This window comes from Delphinapterus leucas, chromosome 7 (assembly GCF_059928025.1).
Source record: "Delphinapterus leucas isolate spDelLeu-1000000601 "Yukka" chromosome 7, BTC_Dleu_Yukka2, whole genome shotgun sequence".
NCBI classification, from domain to species: domain Eukaryota; kingdom Metazoa; phylum Chordata; class Mammalia; order Artiodactyla; family Monodontidae; genus Delphinapterus; species Delphinapterus leucas.
The window spans coordinates 9,419,166-9,444,421 of record NC_143135.1 but is presented as its reverse complement, the minus strand read 5'-3'; the positions used below and the strand labels follow the sequence as shown (position 1 = coordinate 9,444,421).

At 54.5% G+C, this 25,256-nt stretch overlaps 1 protein-coding gene across 3 annotated transcripts in view; it reads left to right on the top strand.

Moving 5' to 3' along the window:
* Nucleotides 1-1,798: 1,798 nt before the first annotated feature.
* INCENP (inner centromere protein) overlaps nucleotides 1,799-25,256 on the top strand; it is a 29,897-nt gene continuing 6,439 nt past the window's right edge. Inside the window, exons 1-14 of one of the 3 annotated variants that reach the window (XM_022591781.3) lie at nucleotides 1,885-2,056; nucleotides 5,165-5,311; nucleotides 5,711-5,824; nucleotides 6,641-7,434; nucleotides 11,610-11,661; nucleotides 12,498-12,555; nucleotides 12,633-12,750; nucleotides 13,821-13,872; nucleotides 14,319-14,436; nucleotides 14,506-14,637; nucleotides 21,588-21,697; nucleotides 21,768-21,888; nucleotides 22,263-22,385; nucleotides 23,657-23,787. In XM_022591781.3, coding sequence (XP_022447489.2) covers nucleotides 5,172-5,311; nucleotides 5,711-5,824; nucleotides 6,641-7,434; nucleotides 11,610-11,661; nucleotides 12,498-12,555; nucleotides 12,633-12,750; nucleotides 13,821-13,872; nucleotides 14,319-14,436; nucleotides 14,506-14,637; nucleotides 21,588-21,697; nucleotides 21,768-21,888; nucleotides 22,263-22,385; nucleotides 23,657-23,787 — 2,063 coding nt within the window. In that variant the 5' untranslated portion in view covers nucleotides 1,885-2,056; nucleotides 5,165-5,171. Of the gene's footprint in view, nucleotides 2,057-5,164; nucleotides 5,312-5,710; nucleotides 5,825-6,637; nucleotides 7,435-11,609; nucleotides 11,662-12,497; nucleotides 12,556-12,632; nucleotides 12,751-13,820; nucleotides 13,873-14,318; nucleotides 14,437-14,505; nucleotides 14,638-21,587; nucleotides 21,698-21,767; nucleotides 21,889-22,262; nucleotides 23,604-23,656; nucleotides 23,788-25,256 lie in introns of those variants that run through there. The other 2 variants (XM_022591780.3, XM_089914704.1) reach the window with 2 other exon arrangements.

The window sequence follows — 25,256 nt, the reverse complement described above, 5'->3', positions numbered from 1 at the left end:
TTCTTGACGTGGGAGGTGGTTTTTAAGGAATTATTTTGACAAACTAATAAGCTGTATATCTCAGTTTTGTGCCTTTTTCTAGATGTGTGCTATATTTCACAATTAAATGTTGGAAAGAAGGAAGGGAGGGACGGAGGGAGGTTGGGAGGGAGAGAAAAGAAAAAGAAACCCTCATTCAGAATAATCTGAGGTGTCCAAGAAGCCAGGGCCTGCCCCCAGGTCCATCCACCACCCGCAGCATGAAGACCCATCAAGGGTAGCCCGTCCTTCGCTGGTCGCTAGATCCTCCGGCACAAACAGCCTGGAAACTAAACTGCCTGGAAACTAGAGTGCCTGGAACGTGCTCTTGGCAGCTCAGCAGTCAGGCTCCCAGTCAGCGGCTTCTCACCACCTGCGCCTGCGCTGACATGCCTGCGGGAGACTCGGCTGCGCGTGCGCTGTCTGCCCCGCTGGGCTTTAACTCCAGTCCAGCAGCACATCGTTGGCAGCTGCCCGGTGGGCAAAGTATCATTACGTGGCTAGGAGCTGCGGTCACGTGTCCCCTGGACTGAGTTGCACGTTCCTAAGGGGGTACCCGTGTTTAGTTCCAGAAATGTTGTCCTTGCGTAGGGATAAGCAAACTTCTATAAAGTCTAGACAGTAAATACTTTCAGCTTTTGTGGGCCAAGAGGCAAAATCTCGGATATTACGTAGGTACTTACCTAACAAGAGAGGAAAAAAATATCTACAGTTTTAAAATCTGATGTAATTCAAAATATAGTAATAATAATTGAATATAATTTTTAAAGGTATATGCCTACTAATAACAATAGAATTCTATTTTGGGGATAAGGGTGAGGCGTGGAGGATAATATTTTCTTAATTGTGGCTCAGTTAGTGTTCCCTATCATTAAAACTCGATTGCGATGTTCATCTGTTAATGCAGATCTACAGTGAGATTTTTACCCACTTCCCTTTTGAAATGTCTTTTCACACAGATATGTACTGCCAGATGCTGATATCCGCCCCTGAGCAGATGCTTTCAATCTATCATATTCACCAGCAGGAAGACATTTGTAGAATCTGTTATATTCTTTTCTTGATATTTGTGTTTTAGCAGGTCATCACATTGCAGATTAATCACTCCCAACTGGAGATTAGGTGGAAACTCCTGGATCGCACAGTTAAATGGATTTTGAAATAATGGAAATTTCCTTTGCATTTGCATCAAAGTCTGAAAAACTATGCTGGAACTGCAGTTTGAGCTTGGAAAATATACCTGCTGCAAATCTGTGTGGGAACAGAGATCTGGATTCTTGTTTTAACATTTGACAGCGTGGGAAGCGTATAAGCAACTTGGCTTTACCTGTGACTCAAACATTGTTAATTGTCATCGAAATGATTTCACTGTATCATAAATTTTGCATGTAAGTGCTGTTTCAGTTTGTAATTTTAAGTTGAAATCATTAAGAAACATTATCAAGTCTATAGCAAGTATTATTTCTCAAAAGTGTCAGAGTCTCGTATAGAGGACAAATTGGGTGAAGTAATGGCAATGGCAAAGCATAAGACTCCCAGAAAGAGCACGACCTCCCGGTCCACGACTTAAGGCCCCACGCACTTCCCACGTCCCCTAGGGCACTCGCAGTGCACGCTGGGACGTGTAGTTCCGGCGTGCGAGGTCCTGCGCGCGCAACCCCCACCGCGGGCGACTTACTCTCTAGGCCGCGCGCCACCGTTCCCGGAAGCTGTTCGGGTTAAAGTTTCAAAGCTTCCTTTCCCCGCCTCTTAGTCCCGCAGATTGCCAATCCAAGTAGCCAATAGATGGCCGGACTGGTGCTTCCTTTTACTTGATTGGCTTAGGTTTCTGCAGCCCCACAGACAAACTTGCCGGGGATTGGTCGAGCTTTCAGTTTTGAAAATCGTAGGTTTGGCCCGCGCTGCACCGCCCCGTTGCTTCCTTGCAGCCGCGAGCTTTGGAGGCCGGGAGCGGTGGGACTTGGGCGGGCTGAGATTTGTGCTGGGAAGGTCGTCGGACTTGGATCGGAGCAGCACTTAGGAGACGCGGTGCAGTCGAGTGAGTGCGCGCGGGCGGCCGGCGGGGGTGGGGGGGTAGTTAGCGATTTGTTACCCCTTCCTCCAGCCCCGGACCGGGGGCGTGACCCTCTACCCCCCGTTGCGGCCTGGCAGTGGATGGATCACCTCTTCCAAGTGACGAGGTGACCTGCCTTGGTCCTGGGGCCAGAGATGACCCCCACCCTCCATCCTAGAGAATAACCCCGTCCCTTCCCCCTCCCGGTGCCTAGCACCTTCTTTTGTGCCCAGGAGGCCTTTTGTTGATCTGGACGCGCAGGAAGCGCACACCGACCGGGTTGTGTGACGGAATTATGCCAGATGGCATTTCTGTACAGTTAACTCTCGCTCAACACCTCCCCCATCGGCTGAGCAACATTTTAAAGCGACCATTTCTGGAGTCCACTGCTACCCCTGATCTTGTCATTTCCCAAGCACGTTCACTGACAGTGGCCTTCTCTGGGGCGCCCAGAGCCAGAACTTGGCCCCTGCCTTCCCGAGGTTGAAATGGAGTAGGCGGCAAAGCTTGTGGTTAAGAGCACAATTTACATCCAGGCCTTGCCCTTGACTTAACTTCTCTTTGCCTCAATTTGCTCATCTGCACAAGGGTCTCCTTGAGGTTGTGAGAATTAAATGAGATGATGCTCCATCCAAGCACGGAGTAGGACTCTTTAAAGAAAGCAACTGTTGTGACCCTTCTTTGCTGAGGCGAGGTCACAGTTAGGTGCCCGACTTCCTGCACCCTCAAAAGAACAGGTATTGTGAAGGAGGGCCGTGGGGCCCTAGTCTGGTGTATGATGTGAGAGAAGTATTGGGAGACGAAAATGAACAAGCACCCTTCACCCTTGGTGGGATGTAGGGTGCTCTGGGTTTGTGCCCAGGTTCTTGCAGGGGCTGAAGAGATTTTTGCTGCTTTTCCCAGGACCCTCATTCTTACACTGATCCCTCCTTTCACAGGGTCACCTCTGATCTAATGACAATGACCCTTTTTAAATACCCAGGCTGAGGCTGCTGAAAACAAACTTCCTCATGGAAGAAGCCCAAACACCTTTTTGCACTTTGTGAAAGAAGCTTTCGCCCATTTTGCCATTTTGAACAAATACTTTAAAAAAAAAGAGCAAGTTGTTGATTTCCATAGCAACAAGTGTTTTGTCTTCCTTTAACATTTTTCTCTTTCCTAGCCTCAAACTGTGTTCCTGCCCTTAGCCAGGGCTGAGCTCTGGGACAGAGGGACTGGGGGGATCCAGAAGGATGGCAGCCGAGAGGCTGTGTCGATGACTGGCTGGCTGCAGAGCTGTCTCTGCCCAGAGCCTCTGCAGTCCTGCCCGATTGGCCCTGCCCCGATGAGTGCTGCCTTTGGCATCTAGGAGTAGGCCTTTGGATGAGTAAGGCATGCCCTAACCTGTGTAGAATGAGTTCATTTGGTGTCCCTGTACGTGTGTATGTGTTGGGGTGGGAGTACCTGTAGAATGTTTATTTCTAGGTATAGAGTTGATAGATGGATGAATTCATTTAACAAGTATCCCTTTTGTGCCAGGCACTGTGCCATACTCTGGGCTTTCAAAGCTGCGAGCAAGACAGACAAAGGCTTGTCCTCAGGGAACAAACGCTTAGTGGTCAGAGACAGGCAGCAAGCAAACAGATACAGTCACCCAAGTGCCATGCGGAGAATTGAAATTGATGGATAGGATGGTAGCTGGTGGTCGGGTCCTCCCTGAGTTGCTGAGAGCCAAGTGCTGAGGAATGAGCTGCACAAAATAGGAGACAGAAGGTTCCAGACAGAGGGCAGAGCTTGCTCAAGGAACAAAGGCTCGTGTGCCCTGGAAATCAGCCCCCAGGAAGTCCTATGAGGCTGCAACAGGACCTGGCATTAAGCTCTGTAAGGGGTGACTTAGCCCCTCCTTCCAGGAGTTCCCATCTTAGGTGGGAGGCTGAGCTATGCGTGGTTCTTGGTTTTGAAGTTGTAGATCAGGGTGGTGGGTTACTGCCATGGCATGAGACATGCAGTCTGTTATTGTGGCTAACCACTGTCACCCATTCATTTGTTCTTTCATTCATTCTACCAGTCGGGATATTTATTGAGCCCCTGCTATGACCAGAATAGAACACTTCTTCCTTGCCTGGGGCTTTGGTGATGATTTTATAACTGAGTTTTGAGGAGAATATCTGAGTTGCCAGTTGTTTTTTTGTTTTTGTTTGTTTATTTGTTTGCTTTTTTGAGTTCCTAGTTTTTTAAGAAATTAAGTGAAGACATAGAACAAATATAGTTACCAAGGGGGAAGAGGGGGAAGGGATAAATTAGGAGTTTGGGATTAAGATATACACACTGCTATATGTAAAATAGATAACCTACTGTATAGCACAGGGAATAGTGCTCAACATCTTGTAATAACCTGTAATAAAAAAGAATCTTAAAAACAATAAATATATATGTATAACTGAATCACTTTGCCATACACCTGAAACTAACACAGCATGGTAAATCAACTATACTTCAATAAAAATTTTTTTTAAAGGAAATTAAGAGCAAACTAATTTTGTATTTTCCACTGCCTGATATTTCTAGACAAGTTTTCCTAAAAACAAGACGTTGCTTATCCGCTCCCCTCGTGCTCCCTCATGCGTCTCAAGGGCATTTCAGCTCAAGGGAGAGGGTTGTAGGGGCCCCTTAGAGAAGAGCCTGTCTGTAGACCCCGCTTTCTTACCCACTACTTTGGGACGCAGAACCCCTTCCAGCCACTGGCCTCCCGAAGAGGCAGTTGGATTTGATGTTCTCTGGCCTGATGCCTGGGGTCAGCTCGTGGGTAACTCACCCTCCGACAGTAGGAGAGGAGCCCTTAGGAGGGTAAGAGCAGGCCTTTGGGCAGGTCAAGGGGTCCTACCTGGTGGGACCACAGTTTCTCCTGATCCAGGAAGGCAGTTGGCCGTGCCCTGTCATTTTAAGCCCCAGAGACAGCCATTTGTAAGGAGGTCCATTGACACCACAATTGGCTGGTCATTGTGGGCTTCTGGGGACAACGTGCTGTGTGGGGTGGGGATGGGGCGGCATTGAAGAGTGTGAAGATTCCAGCCCTGAGCCCTCATGCCTCTTATCTCTGCTTTCTCCCGACAGAGCCATCATGGGGACGACAGCCCCAGGGCCCATTCACCTGCTGGAGCTCTGTGACCAGAAGCTCATGGAGTTTGTCTGCAACGTGGACAATAAGGACATGGTGTGGCTGGAGGAGATCGAGGAGGAGGCCGAGCGCATGTTCACCAGGTGCGGGAGGGACGGACCCGGGGCTGCCTGAGGCCTCAGCGGGGGCCGCTTCCCCACCTGACAGGCAGAACAGGCAGGCTGCCAGCAGTCCCTGCTGAGTGCGCGGGATGCTCAGGACTAGGGTGATGGGAAGCAGGGGGAGAAGTGTTGGGCTGCACCTCAGAGGGTGGGGCTGCTTGGCAACCTTGCTCCCCTGCCATGTCTCGGGGGCAGGAGGGGGGCGGGCGGACCCCTGAGTGCCTGCGGTGACTCACTTGCAGCCTTGGAGAGCTTGCTTGGTGCTGGTCACCCCAGCTTGACCAGGCACTGCCAGGAAGGGGGCAGGGGTCGGGCTGGGTGGGGAAGGGGGACCCATGGTTTCCAGGCAGCCTCGAACATCACCCTCTTTGTACCAAACAGAGAATTCAGCAAGGAGCCCGAGCTGATGCCCAAAACACCTTCTCAGAAGAACCGACGGAAAAAGAGACGGATTTCTTATGTTCAGGATGAAAACAGAGACCCCGTCCGGAGAAGGTAGGAGGGGCCGGAGGCTTGGGGCCCACGTGGAGAGCTTGATTCGCAGGTATTAACTGACATGAGGAGCCGCCCAGGGGAAATGAAGCGTGACCCGAGGCCGTGGAGTCCAGAGCTTGTGTGTGTTGGAGGTGGGGATGGTGTTTGATCTGGGCCTCTCCTTCCAGAGGTAGGAGAAGCAAGAGAACCTGACCTTCTGCTTGGGGGAGAGTGACCAGAGGTGTAGACCGGGCGCTGTTCCCTAACCCCCTGTTGCTGTGCTGGTTATAACTACCCTGGTAACGACCATGGGCTGCGAAGTACCAGGGGAAAGAGGCTGGGTCTTGGGGGTCAGGTGGTCTTGGGTGCACACCCCAGCTCTGCCCCTTAGCAACTGTATGTCCTTGGGTTAATTTTCCACGTCTCTAAGCCTCAAGTTTCTGGAGTCTAAAGTGAGGATAATGGTCCCTGCCTCTCAGGGCTGTCTGGTGGTTTAGGCGACAGCATGAGTAATGCCTCCAGCAAGGTGTTTGGCCCAGTGTGACCCCGGTCAGTGGGAGGTTTAGGGGAATTTAATCTTCCCAGTGGTTCTGAGAGGACAGGCATTATCCCAATTTACAGATAGGGAGACTGAGGCCCAGAGAGGGGCAGCCGGGGTGTCACGGCTAGAGGCTGCAGAGCCTGGACCAGAACCCCGGTCTTCTGCCTCCTAGCCCTCCGCTTCAGATTCCACTTGAGCTGGCGGCTCCTGGGGAGGCCGGTGCCTGCAGCTGGAATTTTGGGGAGCCTCCCCGCCCTGCTGGGTCATCTCAGCTTCTGCTCCACCTCCTCCAGCAGGTTGTCCCGCAGAAAGACGCGGAGCAGCCATCAGAGCTCCCGGCACCTCCGCAGCAAGGACAAGGTGGAGAGGCTGGCCACAGTGGTGGGGGAGAACGGCTCCGTCCTGCGGCGGGTGACCCGTGCTGCGGCCGCAGCTGCAGCAACCTCCACGGCAGCCACGCCTTCGCCCACCCCTGAGTCTCCCACAGTGCTGACCGAGAAGCCCAAGGAGAGCCTGGCCCAGTGCCAGCTGGTACCCATGGTGGAGATTGGCATCAGCGAGCGCCGGAGCGCTGAGCAGCACCTTAGCCAGCTCCAGTCTGCCCAGGCTCCACCCCCTACCCCGGCTCCGGCCGCTGCTCTGGCCTCCCAGATCACCTTGACCTTGGAGGAGGACTCTACACCCCAGAAGCCAGAGGCCGGGAGACTGGAGTCTGTCACCGTGAGCTCCCTGATAACTACACCCCAGGACCCCAAGGGCCGAGGGTTTGGAGCAGGAAGATCCGCCTCCAAGCTCAGAATTGCCGCGACCTCCCCAGGCCCGCAGGACTCGCCCAGCTCTCCGGCCTCCCCGTGGCGGGAGCGGGTGCTGGCTCCCATCCTGCCGGATAACTTCTCCACACCCACGGGCTCCCGTGTGGACCGCAGGTCAGTGCGGCGCAGCCTGATCGCCCCGTCCTCCCCGGGTCCCCAGGTCTCGCTGGCCCAGAATTACTCCCTGGTTTCCAAAGAGGAGAGCACCGTCCGAAGATCAAGCAGAAGGATTGCCAGGAAGGCCACCAAAGAGCCGGCCGCCTCCGCCCGCATCATCTGTGAGTGTGGGGCTCAGCTCTGGGCAAGGCTGTGGAGGGTGGTCCTTCATGCCCGGCTCAGCCTAAGGGCTCTGGGGACCATTTAGCAAGGAGCTGTCCACAGAACTTTCTGCAGTGGTGTAAGTGTTCCAGATCTGTGCCGTCCTACACTGTAGCCACTAGCTAGCCACGAATGGCTATTGAGCCCTCAAAATGTGGCTCGTTTGATCGAGGAACTGAATTTTTAGTTTTATTACATTTTACATAGTTCAGATTTAAGTTGCCACACATACCTAGTGGCTACCACGTTGGACAGGGCAGATCTAGTCCAACGCTCTTGTTTTACAAATGAGGAAACTGAGGTCTGGGGCCGTTGGCCGCAGTGTCCCTGTGGTTAATGCCATGCTGAGCTTGAACCTGGGCCTCTTCCCCAGGGCCTGCGTGTTCCCCTTCCTTCCTGTGGAGGCTCACTTAGATTCACCATGTTTGTGGGCCATCTCCTGTTAACGTAACTGTTTGGTCTGGCCCCAGCTGTACATTTAAACTGAGGCTTAAGGAGGCTACCAAGTCTGTAAATTGGGAAGAGCCCCACATGTTTCGTCCCTTCTGGGATGGTGGCCGCTTGCTGAGGAGGCCAGGTGGAAAGCCACAGGGCGGACTTGTCAGGCAGGTGAGGGCACCTCCCTGGGCCCGGTTTCTTCCCCGCCTGGGGAAGGGTTTGCTCCAGGGCCTGGGGCTCAGGGACACACAATCGGGGGCCTGTGCAGACATGCGATCTGGCACACTGTTCATTTTTGGATTCTCAGAAGGGCCCCAGTGATTCTGACCTGCCTTGGAGATTTCCTCAGGTGTGAATCTGATCCTGGGCAGGGGCCCAAGGGGGCGGGCAAGCCTGGAACTCTAGAGGGAGGTTTGGGGAGAGACCCTAGAGGCCCTCCCCATGCTTCTGGTCAGACATCCAGAAGCTCTTCTTAAGCCAGTCCGTTTGCTCGGCCCCCTGCCCTGCACACGGATGGGCTTCTGATTTGATTCGCCTTTGACCCAGTCCTGTGGAAGGAAGACAGTCAAACACAGTGGTTAAGGCTTGGAGTCACACAGAGCCTGGGGGGCCTGGGGCACACCCTTCTCCGAACCTCAGTTTCCCCATGTGTTAAATGGTAAGAACACCTGCCTTGAATGTGGGTAGAGGACCCATCTTAGTGCTTGGCTATGGTACAGCTCAGTCCATCTAAATCAAAACAAAACTGGATGATAAAACTGCAGACGGCCTGGGTCCCTGAAGCTCAGTGGAGGTGTGGCCTGGGTGACCCTCCGGGGCGCTCAAGGGTGTGGAGCAGGGAGGGGAGAGGGGGCTTCCTGGAGGCCTTCCTGACACCCAGGCCCTGGGGCTTGGCTGGGTGGGCAACTCAGAGGTTGGATTTTAGTTTGGGTTACCCCAGAAGCAGCCCTTGATATCAGGATTTGAGTGTAACTTGTTACTGTGGGAGGGGAAGGAAGCACCTGCAGCAGGGGAGCGGGGACGTGAGCTGGGGAGAGAGGACCGCCAGTGACGCCCATAACAGGCCTGGGGCCTCGGGGGAGTCTCTGGAGCCAGTGTGGTGCCCCTCGACCCCCTTCCAGTCCTCCTCCCTGCCACCAGACCTGTTCTGAAGCCTGAATGGCATGCAGGTGGCACTTAACATTCCAGAGCATTCTTTGCGCTGGTGGAATAGTTGTGCGGTCACATGGGCATCTTCTCACCCTTCTGCCCCCTCATCAGCGAGCCCTGAGCTGGGATGGGAGGCAGGGGATGTGAGCTGTCTCCTGGCTACAGACCCCTCAGGTGGGAGCTGGCCCTCCCACACCTCCAGGCCTGCCTGCCTCACCCCAGGAAGGTCCCTGCTTCCGACCTCGGCTCCCTCAGCCTTAACCTCTGGCCACGCACCTGTGGCCCAGATGCTCCAGCCGAGCCAGGCTTCTTCTGTGCCCAGCAAAGCCTGCTCCTTCCTGCCTCATGGCCTTTGCAGATGCTGTTCCTTCTGCCTAGACTGGCACCTCTCAACTTTTGGCCTCAGCCCCTGCTTCCAGACTTCAAAATTACTGAGGACCCCAAAGAGCTTTTGATTATGAGGGCGCCATCTATTGACAGTTACTGTATTAGAAATTAACTTGAAGGATTAAAAAATTCTTAATATTCATTAATATTTTATTTTTTATATTAATACTACTTACTGTTTTGATATTAAAAGTATTATTTAATACTTTAATATAAAAGTAACAAGCCAATTACCTGTTAAGGTTAGTTGTGTTTATTTTTGTTGGTTTTTTTTTTTAAGAAAAAATAACTTTTCCAAACAAAAATGTGACGAGGAGACTGGCGTTATTCTGCAGTTTGCAGATCCCATTCATGTGTGGCTTAAAAGAAGACAGCTGGGTTCTGCATTCACTCTGTTGCATTGTGTTGTTTGGGTTCAAGTATATGAAGAAAATCTGGCCTTACACAGATACGTAGTTGGAAAAGGGAAGAGTACTTTACAAGCCTTTTCAGATAATGGTGCATATTCTTTTTTTTTTTTTTTCCAGATAATTTGTGCATACTCACAAATATGTGGCGTTATGCACATCTTCCAGATGTCGACACACTTCATTATGTATTTTTTCAAGGAGCACATTTGCTTTCTGGTCTCCTCAGAAACATCTTTAGGTATCGGGAAGCTATGAAGTTCATGGTGGTGGATATGAGGTCCAAAATTCTATTTTTGGCTTTTTTGTGGGCTCAGTTTTTTATTCTTGGCAACAAATACTGTTCGTTTTATTTGAAGGGACAGACTCCCTTTGTTTTTTTATTGTTTTTTTTTGCGGTACGCGGGCCTCTCACTGCTGTGGCCTCCCCCGTTGCGGAGCACAGGCTCCGGACGCGCAGGCCCAGCGGCCATGGCTCACGGGCCCAGCCGCTCCGCGGCATGTGGGATCTTCCCGGACCGGGGCACGAACCCATGTCCCCTGCATCGGCAGGTGGACTCTCAACCACTGCGCCACCAGGGAAGCTCCCTTTGTTCATTTTTAAGAAAATGTCTGCCAAATACCCAAGCTTGATTAGCCATAGTTTGTCAGTTGTTCTTTGACTTAAAAACAGCATTCCGTTTAAAAAGGGGCCAGTTCAGCTGAGACCTCAGACCCCTGTGCTTTTCAGAGACTTGGCTATGCAGCCCAAGGGCATTTTTGCATACTTCCTACTTTATCACATAGTGTATTAGAAAGACATGTACTTAAGTTTAGATTTAATAAAATTAATAGTTTTCATTCCTTCACCAAGGACATTCTTAAGTGAAACCAGACATTTCCGTCCCGAGTGTGGGGTGCAGTTTGGTACCCAGGCTTCGTACTTTACCTCCATTGCTTTCACTGTCTCAGGGCAAATCTCAACACCATGAAAAGGGAAGATAACATTTTGGTGTTATGGTGGAAATAGTTAGGACCTCGTGGGTCCCCCAAAAGGGTCCTCTTGGACACTCGACTTCAAGAACCCCAGAGTACACTTTGAGAACCACTGTCCAGGACATCCTCCTCTCTCCCCTTCCTCCTTTGCGACCTTCTTACCTTCTTACCCTTTACGTTCCAGCCTCCAGACCAGCTCGGCTTCCCAATAGGCTTTTCAAGTCCTCTGCTTGTTTCTGTCATGGCACATGTCACATGTCGGTTACAGGATTATCTGATGATTATCTAGACCAGGTCGTGGCCCAGTCTGGTTTGCTCTCCATTGGGTCCCCAGGGCCTGTGCATGGTATAGACCCTCGACGTATGTTTGTTGAATGAATAAGCTGCTTTGTGTCGGCCTGTGCTGGGAGTTGGAGGCTCAGAGCTGGACATCGTCCCTCTTCCCAGGATACTCCCAACCCAGTGAAGGAGCCAAGACGTGCCCTCAGATGGGCATGTCACCCTCTAGGGGGTAGCAGGAGACATCAAGCCAGCAGCTCTGTTGAGGGTGTTAGGAGTCGAGGGAGTGCTGACGGCAGGGATCTGCACCCAGGGAAGGGGGAGAGGTCTCTGGGGTCGAGAGGGTCTATGTCTAGTGAAAGGAGGGGTCTGCAGGTGGAGAGGGTCTGGCTGCAGATGAGAAGTGGTGGAGCCCCCATCAGAGCCTGGTTCCCTGGACCTCTTGGAGGGGCACCTGGCTGATTCTGAGGGCATCTCTTGTTCCTTTGTTTTCCTGTCAGGCCACAGTTACCTGGAGAGGCTCCTGAATGTCGAGGTGCCTCAGAAAGTGAGGTGAGTTCAGTTCCAGGGCTTGGGGACCTTCCCAGGGCTGGGCAGGGCACACGGGGGGCCCTTTCTAGGTGAGCCCCACAGGTGGAGGCGTTTCCTGTGCTCAAGCCTTCCCTCATCACAGGGACTGCCCCTGGGCTGCCCACCGCTGCCCCCTGCCCCTGCCCCAGTCTTACCAGGCAGTGCCACCCGGGTGTCAGGTCTTCCCGAATTGCTTGTCAACATCGCTTGTCAGTCCTGGCCTCGCCTTGACCCCTCCAAGCCTTACCCTGGGGCCTGGGCTTCATTGCTTTGTCAAATCCAGAGGCCTGTGGATGAGCCAGTGCAGCCGTGAGGAGCCAGTTCAGACTGGGGTGGGTGGCATGGGGGTTGGTGGGGTGCTTCCTGCTCCAGGCTTACACCCCAGCACTGCTTTGAGCCAGCGCTCCTTTTCCTGGAGGCCACGTCCTGCTGTCACTAAAACTATTCCACCACCACCACGACTCCCTGCTCTGGAGCAGAGGGGCAGTGCTTGGGACAGGGAGACCGGTGACTTTGCCGGCGGTGAATGGAGAACGGGCCTCAAAAGAGACGTGGCTCATTCAGGCCCAAAGGGTCGAGACGGAGCTGGGAAAGGGCCGACCTCCCGAATCAAGGCCCTGGTGGAATACAAGCGAAGCCAAATTCAGAAGCTGGCACCGCTCGTCTGCCCAGGCCGCAGACTTAAACCACGGGGCCACTGGCTCCGGCTGCCCATCCTCCCGTCCCTCCTAGGTCGCTACCCCAGGGCGTAGGGGAGGGGCTTCTGCGGGGAGGCTTGGGCTGGGCGGCTCCCACAGTGCCCCCTGCTCTGCTTCCAGCCCCACGGCGGAGGAGCCCAGCAAGGAAGCTGAGCCAGAGGAGGCAGCTGAGCCGGAGGTGAGATGGGCAGGCCAGGGAGGGGCGGGCCTGCGAGTCCCATGTGCAGACCCCTAAAGCCATGGCTCTTCCCTTAGGTCCCCAAGAACAGTGGCAGCGCCTTGCAGCTCCGCAGTGCCACCAAGATCGCCATTAGCACGCCCGGCTTGCAGCCTGCAGCCAGTGGCCAGGGAACGCCCTCTGAAGGGCGGCCGGGTGAGTCTCCTGACCTACAGACCGTCAGGGCCACGCAGGCCGTGATAGCCTCGGCCTGACTTTCTCTTGGAGAAGAGGCAAGCCCGGTTTTCTGGGCTGATAGGCCGAGGGAAAGTGAGACCCAGGGTGCAGCGATCTCCTTCGAGTCTGCACGTTTCATCTCCCACCTTTTGGCTGGAGCCACTGCTGAGTGCCACTGGGTGGCCATGGCTGGTTGGTGCAGGAAGCTGGGGGTGGGACCTGAATTGGGGCGTTAACTCTGAACATGCCAGGTCAAGGCCTGGAGCCTCAATCCAGGGGGGACAGGAGGAACTGTGTCCTGGGGTGTGAACACCTGGCCTCGTGTTCTGTCTCTGTCGCTGGCTCACTTCTCTCCTCTGTGGGTCTCCTGGCTAAAGGGCGTGAGAGCTGTGGGCTCTGGGGCCTGGCCTGCATCTCCCTGGTGGGAGGAGCAGCGTAGCCGTGAGAGCTTGAACACGGCTCCCCCAGCTGCTGGACAGGGTTAGCACAATGGCCATGCCAGCCCCATAGGCCCCAGGGGCTGCCGGGACCCTTTGGAGTAAAGAGTGTTGGAGAGCCGGGGAAGAGATCGGCGCTTCCTCCTGGCGGCAAATTGAAATGTACAGACCCGCACCGCACATGTTGACCCTGCTCAGGAGGCCCCGCCCCCGTGCCAGCCCCAGCTGAAAGGGCCGGGAGGAGTGGGATTTCGAAGCCACTCAAGGGGCCTGTAAGAGCTTGCAGCTTCTGTAGGTTTCTGCCCCCGGCTCTCAGTGTTAGAGGTGGGTGGGATGTGGTTAGGGCCACCTCCATGGGACTGTCCTGCTGTTCTCGCCTCAGAGGCCAGGCCTGGGGGCGAGGGATCTGCGGGCTGCGGGCAGCGTGCCAGCTCTGCGCGTCCACAGAGGGGTCACAGCCGGGCAGTGCTAAGCCTGATGCTTCTGCTCCTGGCTACCCTGGGGTCTGCCGGGAAGAGAGCCTCGCCCCTGCCACGGCCACTGCTGGTGGGCGTGTTCCCCTGACCCCTCCGTGCTCTCCCGATCGCCCCCCTGAAACCGCTTTCTCCACAGAGGCCAAGACTGACCAAGCAGATGGCCCCAAGGAGCCGCCTCAGAGTGTCAGGTTCGCATGCGGGAAGGCGTGTGCAGGCGACCATTTTGAGGGGCCCAGAGGGGCACGAACCTTGAGTCCTCCCTCGGGAAGGGTGGGCATGTGGTCAGGGACCTCCGTGTCCTCTCAGCAGGGGTGGGGACTGGCGCTCTCACTTAATAACAGAGGTGGCTGCAGGCTGTGGGAGGAGCCTGGCCTGGGGGTGGGCCACGGGATCCCAGACCCCCATCCTCCTGTGTCCTGGCCGTGTGACCTTGGACTGGTCACTCCCCTTCCTCTGACTGGGCGGCAGAGGGTTGGTCAGGGAGCCCCCACCTCTGCAGTGCCTTTCAATCTGGAGCCCCGGGGGCTGGGCCCAGTTCCATTCACAAGGGGGACCTTTTCTGGGGCGTGACAGGGGGCGCTGGGGGGGACGCGAGGGCGGGCCCTGTGACACTGCTGCACCCGCACGCCGGCAGGAGGAAGCGCAGCTACAAGCAGGCCGTGAGTGAGCTGGATGAAGAGCAGCAGCTGGAGGATGAAGAGCTGCAGCCCCCCAGGAGCAAGACCCCTTCCCCGCCCTGTCCCGCCAGCAAGGTGAGTGTGCGTCTGCCCTCCCTCCGCCCCCTGCCCCGCCCACGGGCTCTGACCCTGGTCCCTCTGCAGGTGGTGCGGCCCCTCCGGACCTTCCTGCACACCGTGCAGAGGAACCAGACGCTCATGACCCCGACCTCGACCCCTCACAGCAGCGTGAAATCCTTCATGAAGCGCAACACTCCCCTGCGCGTGGACCCCAAGGTGAGGGCGGCCTGGCTGAAGGCTGCAGCATGTCCCCAGGCTGCTGGGAGCAGCGGGGGCCTGGGCCAAGGCGGGTGTGACCTGGCACTGGTCAAGAACCAGCTTGAGCCTCTGTGGCCCTGGGCTACCTCGACATCTGGAGACTGTCCTGACTCCTTGGGCTCTGCACTGCAGCCTAGAGGCTCGGCCGGCTCAGGGTGACCTCCCGGGTCTGGGATCCGGGACTGGGAAGTGGCAGAATTGGCCTGGCTGGCCACCGCCGTGGCCATCCATCCCCAGGCACCGCCCCCATTCCCTCCCGGCGGCCTGAGTAGTTAAGGTGAGGGACTCACGTGGACGCTGACCTGGGGATGAGGCCTGGGTGACGTGAGAGGAGTGGTGGCGCTGGGAGAGGGCGCAGGCCCCAAGCAGACTCACTGGCGTCTTCAGGAGCGCGGCCTGCTTTCCAGGATGCCCTCCACCTGGCATTAACTCTTGGCTTTTTCCTTGTCTCCTCTCCTCCACAGTGCAGCTTTGTTGTAAGTAAAGCCTTTCCCTGTCCTGTAACCTAGCTCCACCCAGCACTTACCCGCCATAGCCCTGTCCCTGCAAAACTGACAGCACTTGTAGAGGCACTAACATCATCAGTGGGAGCGTTAAGGGGGCCGGGAGGTGGGAGGTGAGCTAGAGTTGCTGGCTAGCTGGCCCGCCGGCCCTGCAGTTCTGGAGCCGATGTCCTGCCTCTGCAGAGCCTGCCCAGGAGGATGAGAGGGGGTGTGGTCCCCAGGCAGGAGGAAGCAGAGGGGGTGTGACCTGCGATGGGTCACCAGGGCCACATCTTGCAGTGTTCCCCCCCAGCCACGTCCCTCCCACCTCCCCGGTGCCAGGCTTGCCCTCAGGGTCTGGGGCTGCAAAGAGAATAGACAAGGCATCTCTGATCCCAGGCCACCGAGATTTACAGGACCGCAGACCTAAGCTGCTGCCTTGAGGGGTGGGGCAGTGGGGAAAGGAGATCTGGGTCTGCTGGGTAATGGTGGAACTGTCAGTGCCATCCTCCAGAAAGAAGGCCACAGAAGCTGTTCTCTTCTCAGATACCCCAGAGCTGAGCTGGACCACCGGCTGCGTGCAAGGAGCCATGGGGGCCTGGGACCTGCTCGGCCCACAGTCCCAGCTCCCAGGGTCTCCCGAGCAGCTGCAAGGTTGCATCCCCCTGAGTCCTTTAGTGTCCACTGGCACTTTGAAGGGCCACCTACCTGGAGGGCTTCTGCCTCCAACCAGGGGTCTTAGGGCCCCAGGAGCACTGCCGTGGAGCTTGACAAATCAAGAGGCTGCCCAGCAGCTGGACAGGCAGGTCCTGAACTGGCCTCTCCTGCAAGAAGGCTGGTCCCATCTGGGTGGACAGGGCCATGGCGTGTCATCCAACATGCCAGCAAGCAGGCTGTGTGGTTCTTATGTACCTGTCTTTGTGCCAGGGCCCTACTAGGCACCTGGGCCCACAGCAGTGAACCAGCCTTGGACTTTTTCCTCCTACAAGGAACTACCTGTGCCCCACCCAGACTGATTGGGGCCTTGCAGGAATGACCAAGAGGTTCAGGAAGCTGCCCTTTCCTGCTTTGGGGAGCCCAGGTCCCTGCATGCGACATCTGCGTGGGTGGGACAGTCCTCAGGAGGCCAGGGGACCTGCCTAGGTAGGTCGCTGTGGCATTGGACTGGTTTCCTAACCTTTGGGCCTAAATTTCCTTGGCTACAAAGTGTGGAGACAGAGGTTCATTCAGGGAGATTGGATGAACCAGGGAGTAGTAGCGAGTGTCAAGCACCCAGCACGTGGATTGGCATGAAGTGGTTGTCTGATGGATGGCAGAGAGGCTGCTCATTTGAGACCCCTGGAGGCAGAAGGGGCTGCACAAGCTTTTGGATCCCTCCCACCCTCTGCTTTGGGCTTGATGGTGGCCCCTGGGGAGCAGCCCACCTTCCAAGGTTGGGGCAGAGAGGAAGCACGGATTCTACGACCTAAGAAACTCTTGTTTTCTTCTATAAAATTCACGGTGCAACAGGATAAATTCTCTGACCTGGGCTGGGAAATCCTAATAGTCAAGCTTCAGGACAAAAGCCTGTTTTGCTGAGCCCTGCTGAGAGTAGGAATCTGGGGGCAGGACGAGAGGGTGGTGAGCGCTCTGGGTGCCACGTGGCCTTTGTTCCCCAGGTGCTTTCCTCATAGGCCAGCGGGCGGTGTGGCCTCTTGCTGGGTTTCCCTGGGTCCGTGTGGTTGGAGAGCACAAAGCCACCTGCTCCCTCCCTGAGGGGTCCTCCCAAAGGCCAACATCCTCCTCCAGCCTGGCTTCCTACCCCAGCTTGGCTTCTATGACTCATGATCATCTCTCTCCATTTCTCTTTCCATCTTTAAAAAAAAAAATTTTATATTAAAAAACATTTTACAGTAAAATTTATGTTAAAAATTATCATACAGTGAAATCTATACTTTGTGAAAGCATAGGTTTATGTAACCACTACAACAGTTGGGATGCAGAGCAGTTCCATCACCCCACAAGACTCCCTCCCCCACCCCTACCGCGTGTTCTTCATCACTATAGTTTTGTCTTTTTGAGAATGTCACATGAGTGTAATCATGCAACAGGTGACCTCTTGAGATTGGCTTACTCAGCATAATGCTTCTGAACTCAGTCGTTACATTTGAATTCAGTTTCTTGTAGACAGCATATAATTGAGTCAGGGTGGTTGTTTTGTTTCTTTTTAAAATCTAACAGTGTCTTATTTGATATATTTAGTGGTATGTTTCAATTTATGTCTACTGTTTTATTATTATTGGCTGTTACCTTTGTTTTTTTCTTCTGTCTCCCCTTTCTCGCCTTTTTTGGGGTCCCGTAACGTTTTTTAGTATTCCATTTTAATTTGTCTCTTGCGATTTGGACTATATCATTTTTAGGGTTTTTAATGGTTGCTTTGAGGCATTACATACTTAACTTTCACAATTACTTTAGCATCAGTATCTTTTTTTTTTTTGCATTACGTGGGCCTCTCACTGTTGTGGCCTCTCCCATTGCGGAGCACAGGCTCCAGACGCACAGGTTCAGCGGCCATGGCTCACGGGCCTAGCTGCTCCGCGGCATGTGGGATCTTCCCGGACCGGGGCACGAACCCGTGTCCCCTGCATCGGCAGGCGGACTCTCAACCACTGCGCCACCAGGGAAGCCCAAGCATCAGTATCTTATCAGTTGAATTGGAATGTAGAAACCTTACCACCTATAGATGCCTTGACTTCCCACTGTGTGTGATCCTTGTCTTACATATTCCATCTCCATACATCGATGACTCCAGCAGAATAATTTTTGCTTTCAACTGTCAAACATTTTAAAGAAACTCAAGAGGAAAAGAAGTCTTGATATTTACCCAGGTATTTGTCATTTCTGTTCTTCATTCTTGAAGCTTCACCTTTCCTTCTGGTATTATTTCTCTTCTGTCTGAAAAACTTCCTTTAGCAATTCTTTGAGAAGTCTGCTGGCAACAAATTCTTTAGTTTTCCTTTATTTGAGAAAGTTTATTTCCCTTCATTTCTGAAGGATATTTTCACTGAATATAGGTAGAGTTCCGGATTAACAGTTCTTTCCTTTTAGCAGTCTTAAAATGTGCTCCTTCCGTCTGGCCTCCAAACTTTCTGATGAGAAATCCCCAGTCATTCAAATCATTGCTCCCTGATAGATAATGTGTCTTTTTTCTTCTGGTGCCTGCTTTTCAGAATTTTTTTTCCTTTGTTTTAATATTAAGTTTTTAGCAGTTTGATTCTTTTGTGGCTGGACATGGGTTTCCTTGGGTTTATCCTGTTTGGGTTTTGATGACCTTCTTGAATCTGTAGATTTATATCTTTCAGCAAAGCTGGACATCTTCAGCCATTATTTCTTCAAGGTTTTGGGTTTTTTTTCAGTACTTCATAGACTTTTTTTTTTTTTTTCCCACACCACACGGCTTGCGGGATCTTCCCCAACCAGGGATTAAACCCAGGCCACCGCAGTGAAAGCCCAGAATCCTAACCACTAGGTCACCAGGGAAGTCCTCATAGAACTTTTGTTGTCATCTCACAGTTCCCTCAGGCTCTGTTAATTTTTCTTCCGTATATTTTCTCTCTGTGTTTAGATTGGATAAATTTTGATTTATCTTCATGTTTTCTCCATTCTGCTCTTGGATCTGTCCACTGAATTTTTTTTTTTCAGTTATTGTATTTTTAGTTCCAAATCGCCATTTGCTTCTTCTTTAGATCTTCTAGTTGCTGAGATTTTCTGTTTTTCCAGTTGTCTTAAGAGTGCTGTGATTATTTGTTGGGGCATTTTTGTCAGAGAATTCCAACCCGACATCTTGGCATTGGTGTCTGTTGATTGCCTTTTCCCGTGGGAGTTGAGATTTTCCTGGTCCTTGTATGCTTAGTAATTCTGGATTGCAGCCTGCACATTTTGAATATGATGTTAGGAGACTCTGGGTCTTGTTTAAATCTTATGGAGACTGTTGATAGTTTGCTTTAGCAGTAACCCACTGGTTCTGGCTGTGGTTCCAACCTGCTTTCTGTGGCCTGTGGTTCCAATGTCCATTCAGATTTCAAAGCCTTTACAGTGCTCTTTGGATCTGTCGTGGGTGTGCCAGTCAGCGGTCCGTCTGGGATCTGGCAGGTGGCCCGTGAGTTTAGTTCTCAAAGTTTCAGGTGTGATAGTTCGGGTCAAATCCAAACATCTCCAGTTTGATGCTGCGCCCGGGAGTTCATAAAAACCTTATGGTATTACTTTCTCAATCTATCCAGTACTTTCCTCTTCTCTGGGGCTCCCCCTTTCTGCCCCCCAGCCAGGAAGCTGGGGCCTTAGTTGTTTTGCTCTGCTGTGTGCTCCCCTAACCACGTGGAGGGCCTCCGGCTGGGAGACAGAAAGAAAGGCAACAGTGTTTCCCAGCATTTTGGGATCACAGCTCCATAGTGTGGCATGGAAGGTTCTCCTCCTTGAGTTTTGACTCTGCAGGTTCCAGTAACTGCTGCTGTCCCCGTTGCCACAGGATTGCTTGTGGGCCAGAGCATGAGAGAAGGGAGAAAAGAGGGAAAAAACCATAGTGTTTTGAGTCAGAACCAGAGGGCTCTTCCCGGAGTTCTGTCAGCACCTCGGTGATCTCTTTGGGGTCTCAGGCTTCACTGAGTTAGTGCTGGAGGGAAAAAAAAGCATTCAGCTCATTGCTGGTTCGGTGATGCTTCAAAGTTTGGTCTCCTTCCCCAGTCTGCCTGCGGCTATTTACCTTGCAGAGGCCTCAAATAACTGCTCCGTGCATTCTGTTAGGTTATACAGCCACATGTAGTGGGAGAGACAGATGGGAGTGTCTACTCCATCTCACCCAGAACCGGAGCCCTTCTCTCCATCTTTAGGATGGTATTACCTCGGGGCCAGATTTCTAGGTGGGAAATCTGTAGTCAAGGTCAGTGGCCAAGGAGAAATGGACAGTAAGGCCGATGGGTGGCTTAGCCCAGAGGTGGTGTCTAATGGGAGCCAGGTTGGGGTGAGGGGTGGGCCTCTAGTCCAGGTCCCAGCTTCTACCCTTATCCCCTGACCGTTACTGGTAAAGCACCAGTCTCGTCCTTGGCCAGGGAGGGCTTGGAGGCCCCACCTGTCCTGCTGGTTGCCTACTGCTATGGCCATGCCCCTGGGGCTTTCTGGGCCTGTGGAGGAGGAGGGTACCAGCATCGATCTGCTGAAGCAACTAGGACTTTTAAAAAGTTGTCTTTGAAATTTGTATGTAGCCGTATCACAAGAAGTTTGGAAAATGAAGGGGAAAAAAATGCCATACCTAATCAGTGTCACCAGCCTATATAGTAACCTCTGTTAGCATTTGACAGTATTTTCTTTTTTTTTCAGCTGTTAGGAAAGAGTCGATACACTGTGTGTGTGTGTGTGTGTGTGTGTGTGTGTATACACTCGTAAAAGTTATAAAGCATAATAATAAAAAATTAACACATGTGTACCCATCCACCCCCATAAATAGAACATTAACCGTAACTTTCAAAGCTGCCTTTCTGTCCCTTCCCAATCTGGTTCTTTTTTTCTTATTATTATTACTTTTGGCTGCGTTGGGTCTTTGTTGTTGCATGCGGGCATTTTCTACTTGTGGCGAGCAGGGGCTACTCTTCCTTGCGGTGCGTGGGCTTCTCATTGCGATGGCTCCTCTTGTTGCAGAGCACAGGCTTTAGGCACGCGGGGTCAGTAGTTGTGGCTCGCGGGCTCTAGAGCGCAGGCTTGGTAGTTGTGGCGAGCGGACCCAGCCGCTCCGCGGCGTGTGGGATCTTCCCGGACCAGGGCTTGAACCCATGTCCCCTGCATTGGCAGGCGGATTCTCAGCCACTGCACCACCAGGGAAGTCCCTCGTTCTTAACTCTTTTATCAAATATAACTTTTTATATAGTTATAACCTCTGCTAACAGAGGTTACTATAGGCTGGTGAAGTAGATTAGGGATGGCATTTTTTTCCTTTATTTTCCAAACTTCTTGTGATGTGGCTATATAATAATTTCAAAAACAACTTTTTAAAAGTACTAGTTGGGGGCTTCCCTGGTGGCGCAGTGGTTGAGAGTCCGCCTGCCGATGCAGGGGACACGGGTTCGTGCCCCGGTCCGGGAGGATCCCACGTGCTGCGGAGCAGCTGGGCCCGTGAGCCATGGCCGCTGAGCCTGCGCGTCCGGAGCCTGTGCTCCGCAACGGGAGAGGCCACAACAGTGAGAGGCCCGCGTACCGCAAAAAACAAACAAACGAGAAAAGTACTAGTTGGTTCAGCAGATCAATCTGAATCATCCAGTCTTGAGCCTGACTTTTGTGTTGCCCACACCTTGGCAGGGCTCAGGTGAGGGCACTCGTGACTCAGGCCCTTGGGAGGCCTGTGGGGTCGTCCTGGCCCAGTGCGGGGCTGCCCTCACTCCCCCACCGCCACCCCCCCAGGCGAAGGAGCGGCAGCGCCTTGAGAACCTGCGGCGGAAGGAGGAGGCCGAGCAGCTCCGCAGGCAGAAGGTGGAGGAGGACAAGCGGCGCCGGCTGGAGGAGGTGAAGCTGTAAGTGCCCGCGCCCCCCCTCCGGCTCCCCCGGCCTTGCTGGGCCCCCATGACCACCCTGTGCCCGCAGGAAGCGTGAAGAGCGCCTCCGTAAGGTGCTGCAGGCCCGGGAACGGGTGGAGCAGATGAAGGAGGAGAAGAAGAAGCAGATCGAGCAGAAGTTTGCTCAGATCGACGAGAAGACGGAGAAGGTGCAGGCCTCGGGCTGTGGGCAACAGCTTCCGCGGGCTGTGCCCTGGCGGGACCCAGGCCCATCACACTGGGTGGCCCGAGGGTTAGGACTGGACCCGTCGGGAAGTTACGGGTTTGATGCCCTGTATCCCTCTCGTGGCCGTCCGTGGGGTCTGTTCTGAGCCACGTGGAGGGTGGAAGGTCTGCCCGGGACCGAGCACAGCCCTGCGCTCCTGGCAGGTCTGGCTCCCGGGTACCCCCTCCCCCGGGCTGTGGGGAGCTAGCCGGGGCCCCAGGGACATGGAGTATCTGCCCTGCTGCGTACTGGGCCCCACCCTGTACGGCTGAGTGGCGGGGGGCTGCTCCAATGGGCGTCTGTGGGTGGGCTCCGCAGGCCAAGGAGGAGCGGCTGGCCGAGGAGAAGGCCAAGAAGAAGGCGGCGGCCAAGAAGATGGGGGAGGTGGAGGCGCGCAGGAGGCAGGAGGACGAGGCGCGGAGGCTCAGGTGGCTACAGCAGGTATGCACGCCGGGCTCACGCAGCAGGAGGACGGCACTGCCTCCGTGCCCCTGGACCGCTGGGCTCACCCCCCTGTGTCGGGTTGATCTTGGTGGGTCTTGCTGCCTTGAGCTCACAAGGAGGTTTAACAAAGGTCATGGAGGTGGGGACGGGGACGGTGACCCGCCTTGTGTTTTCTGTAGAGGCAGCAGTTTGAGGGTTAAGTGCATGGACTCTGGAGCCAGACTTCCAATCTCAGTTCTGCCATCTATTAGCTGTGTGACCCTGGGTGGGTTATTTGACCTCTCTGTGCTTTGGTTCCTTCAGGTAGCAGTGGTATCTACTCGATAGGGTTGTTGCGAGGATTAAACGTTCTGCCTCTTAAGATTACGGGCCCACCTCTTCCTGGGAACTGTCGGTCTTATGACTCTAGGGAGCACAAATCTGGCATGAGGGGGTTATAAGACTAATGGCTAAAATTTATGGAGTATTTACATTGTGCCAGGCACTGTTCTAAGTGCGTCATGTGTATAAACTCAGCAGTCTTAGGAGGCGTGGGCGTGACTGTTGTCCCCATTTTATCAATGAGGGTAAAACCGAGGCCAGAAGGCTTCTGTGACTCGCCTTGTGTCACCCAGCTCATGAGTTTGGCTCCGTCCGGTCTGTACCCTTAACTACTAAATCTGCTGCTGCGGCAAAAGGAGTTGTCGCAAGACACTCCTCAAGCCGGCTGCAGTGGTCCTCGTGGATGGAGCCTCGTGTGGGGTGTCCCTGCGCTCAGCCCCTGCTGTTCTTTTTTTAAATTTATTTATTTATATTTATTTCTTTAAATTTTGGGCTGCGTTGGGTCTTCTTGCTGCACGGGCTTTCTCTAGTTGCGGCGATTGGGGGCTACTCTTCGTTGCAGTGCACGGGCTTCTCATTGCGGTGGCTTCTCTTGTTGCGGAGCCTGGGGTCTAGGTGCACGGGCTTCAGTAGTTGTGGCACACAGCCTCAGTAGTTGTGGCGTGTGGGCTCAGTAGTTTTGCTGCACAGGCTTTAGTTGCTCCGTGCATGTGGGATCTTCCCGGACCAGGGCTCGAACCCGTGTCCCCTGCATTGGCAGACGGATTCTCAACCACTGCGCCACCAGGGAAGTCGGCCCCTGGTGTTCTTGACACGAGAGGAGCTTCTGGGACGGACAGGCCCTCCGGCCAGCCGCTCCTCCCCCCACCCCCCCTTCCTCCCAGACCCGCTCTTGCCTCTCCAGCCCAGGCTGGCCTGCGAACCCTGACCTTGCTCTCTGGTCACAGGAGGAGGAGGAGAGGCGCCACCAGGAGCTGCTGCAGAGGAGGAGGGAGGAAGAGCAGGAGCGGCTGCGGAAGGCGGCCGAGGCCAAGAGGCTGGCGGAGCAGCGCGAGCTGGAGCGGCTGCAGGCCGAGAGGTGAGGCGTCGCGGAGGCCCGGCGCCCAGGTGACCTTGCGGCGCCTTGCCGTCACGTCAGCCGTCCTCCTGTGCACATGTGTGGCTGCCACACAGATGTAGCCGTCACCTAGAGGCAGCTCCCGCCTTCGCTCGGGAGTTTGGAAAAGAAGGACAGGCTTTCTTCCTGGCTCCAGACAAGGCGAACCCCCCAAACGTGGTGTGTTGGCTGCTGGAGATTCAAGGAGTAACGGGCAGGGTTGCTTGGGATTGTGTCTCTGTTCTGCTTCCAACCGGATGAGCTGAGTTTGTTCTTTTCTCAGCTGACATAAGGGGGATGGGGGACCGCAGGACGAGCCAGCATTTCTCAGCAGCCACTGAGGGCCTTTGGGTGGCAGAGTCAGGCCACCACGTGCTGTGATTCATTGCAGGGCCTTCGGCACCCCTGGCTCGTGCCCACCGCTCGTGCTCCTCTGGGGCTGGTGATGACTCGGGCTGCCCCCCCACCAACATTTCCCTACTGTCCCGCCTCCCTCCAACTGGGGACCGTGGCAGATGAGCCCTCGCAGAGGCAGTGGTTCCACAAGCGTTTAGTTCCACAAGCATTTATCCAAGGCCAGTCCCTGTGCCAGGTTGTGCTGGGTCCTGGGGATGCCAAGGAGGATAAGCCTCCGTCACCACTGGCCAGGAGATATGTGGGATCCTATGCCTGGGTGCAGACGCAGACTCCGCCCGTGTGCGTGTAGACTCTCGGGTGGGCCCAGGCCCAGGCCTGGCCTCTCTCCTGCTTCCACCCGCTGGGAAACACCAGGCAGCACTTCCTTCCGTGCCCGTCTTTGTGGGTGGCTACAGGCCCAGTGCAGAAGGAGGTGGGTCACAACCAGGGGGCTGACTGCGTCAGGGCCATCGTGTCGTTTGGCACAAAGGGGTCCCTGGCCCTGTGGGCAGAGTCGGAGACGGGAGTCTGGGAGGGCACAGAGGGCGGCATCTGATGTAGCTTTAGAATTGGACGTGTGCCGGGCAGCGCCAGGGGCTTCAGCGGGTGGCGACCGTCATGACGTTTTGGCAGCTTGGGCGGGTACCGAGCCACACGCTTTCCACACATTTCCTTGTTTAATCCTCACCTGAAGACACCTGCAGCGTGGGTACCAGCTGCTCCACTTCCCGGAGGGGGACACAGGTCCAGAGAGGTTCCGTGACTTGTTCAGGGTCATGAGCGAGTGAGTGCAGGTGGCTCTGAGCCGTGAACGGCCCCTCCCTGCTTCGTGTCAGGCTTGGGGCCGGGTGTTGGCCTGTGGGTCAGGACGAGTGGCGGTAGCTCAGATGACCTCATTTTGTTCTCGTGGCAGCTCTGGAGGAAAGGTGTTATGTTCCCCATTGTTCAGCAGGCAAGACTGAGGCACGGAGGTCTAAGTGGTGTGGAGGTGCGGGGCCCAGTTTGGCGGGCCTCGGGGCTGAGTGCTCCCAGACCCTCGGCTGAGCGCTCCTAGC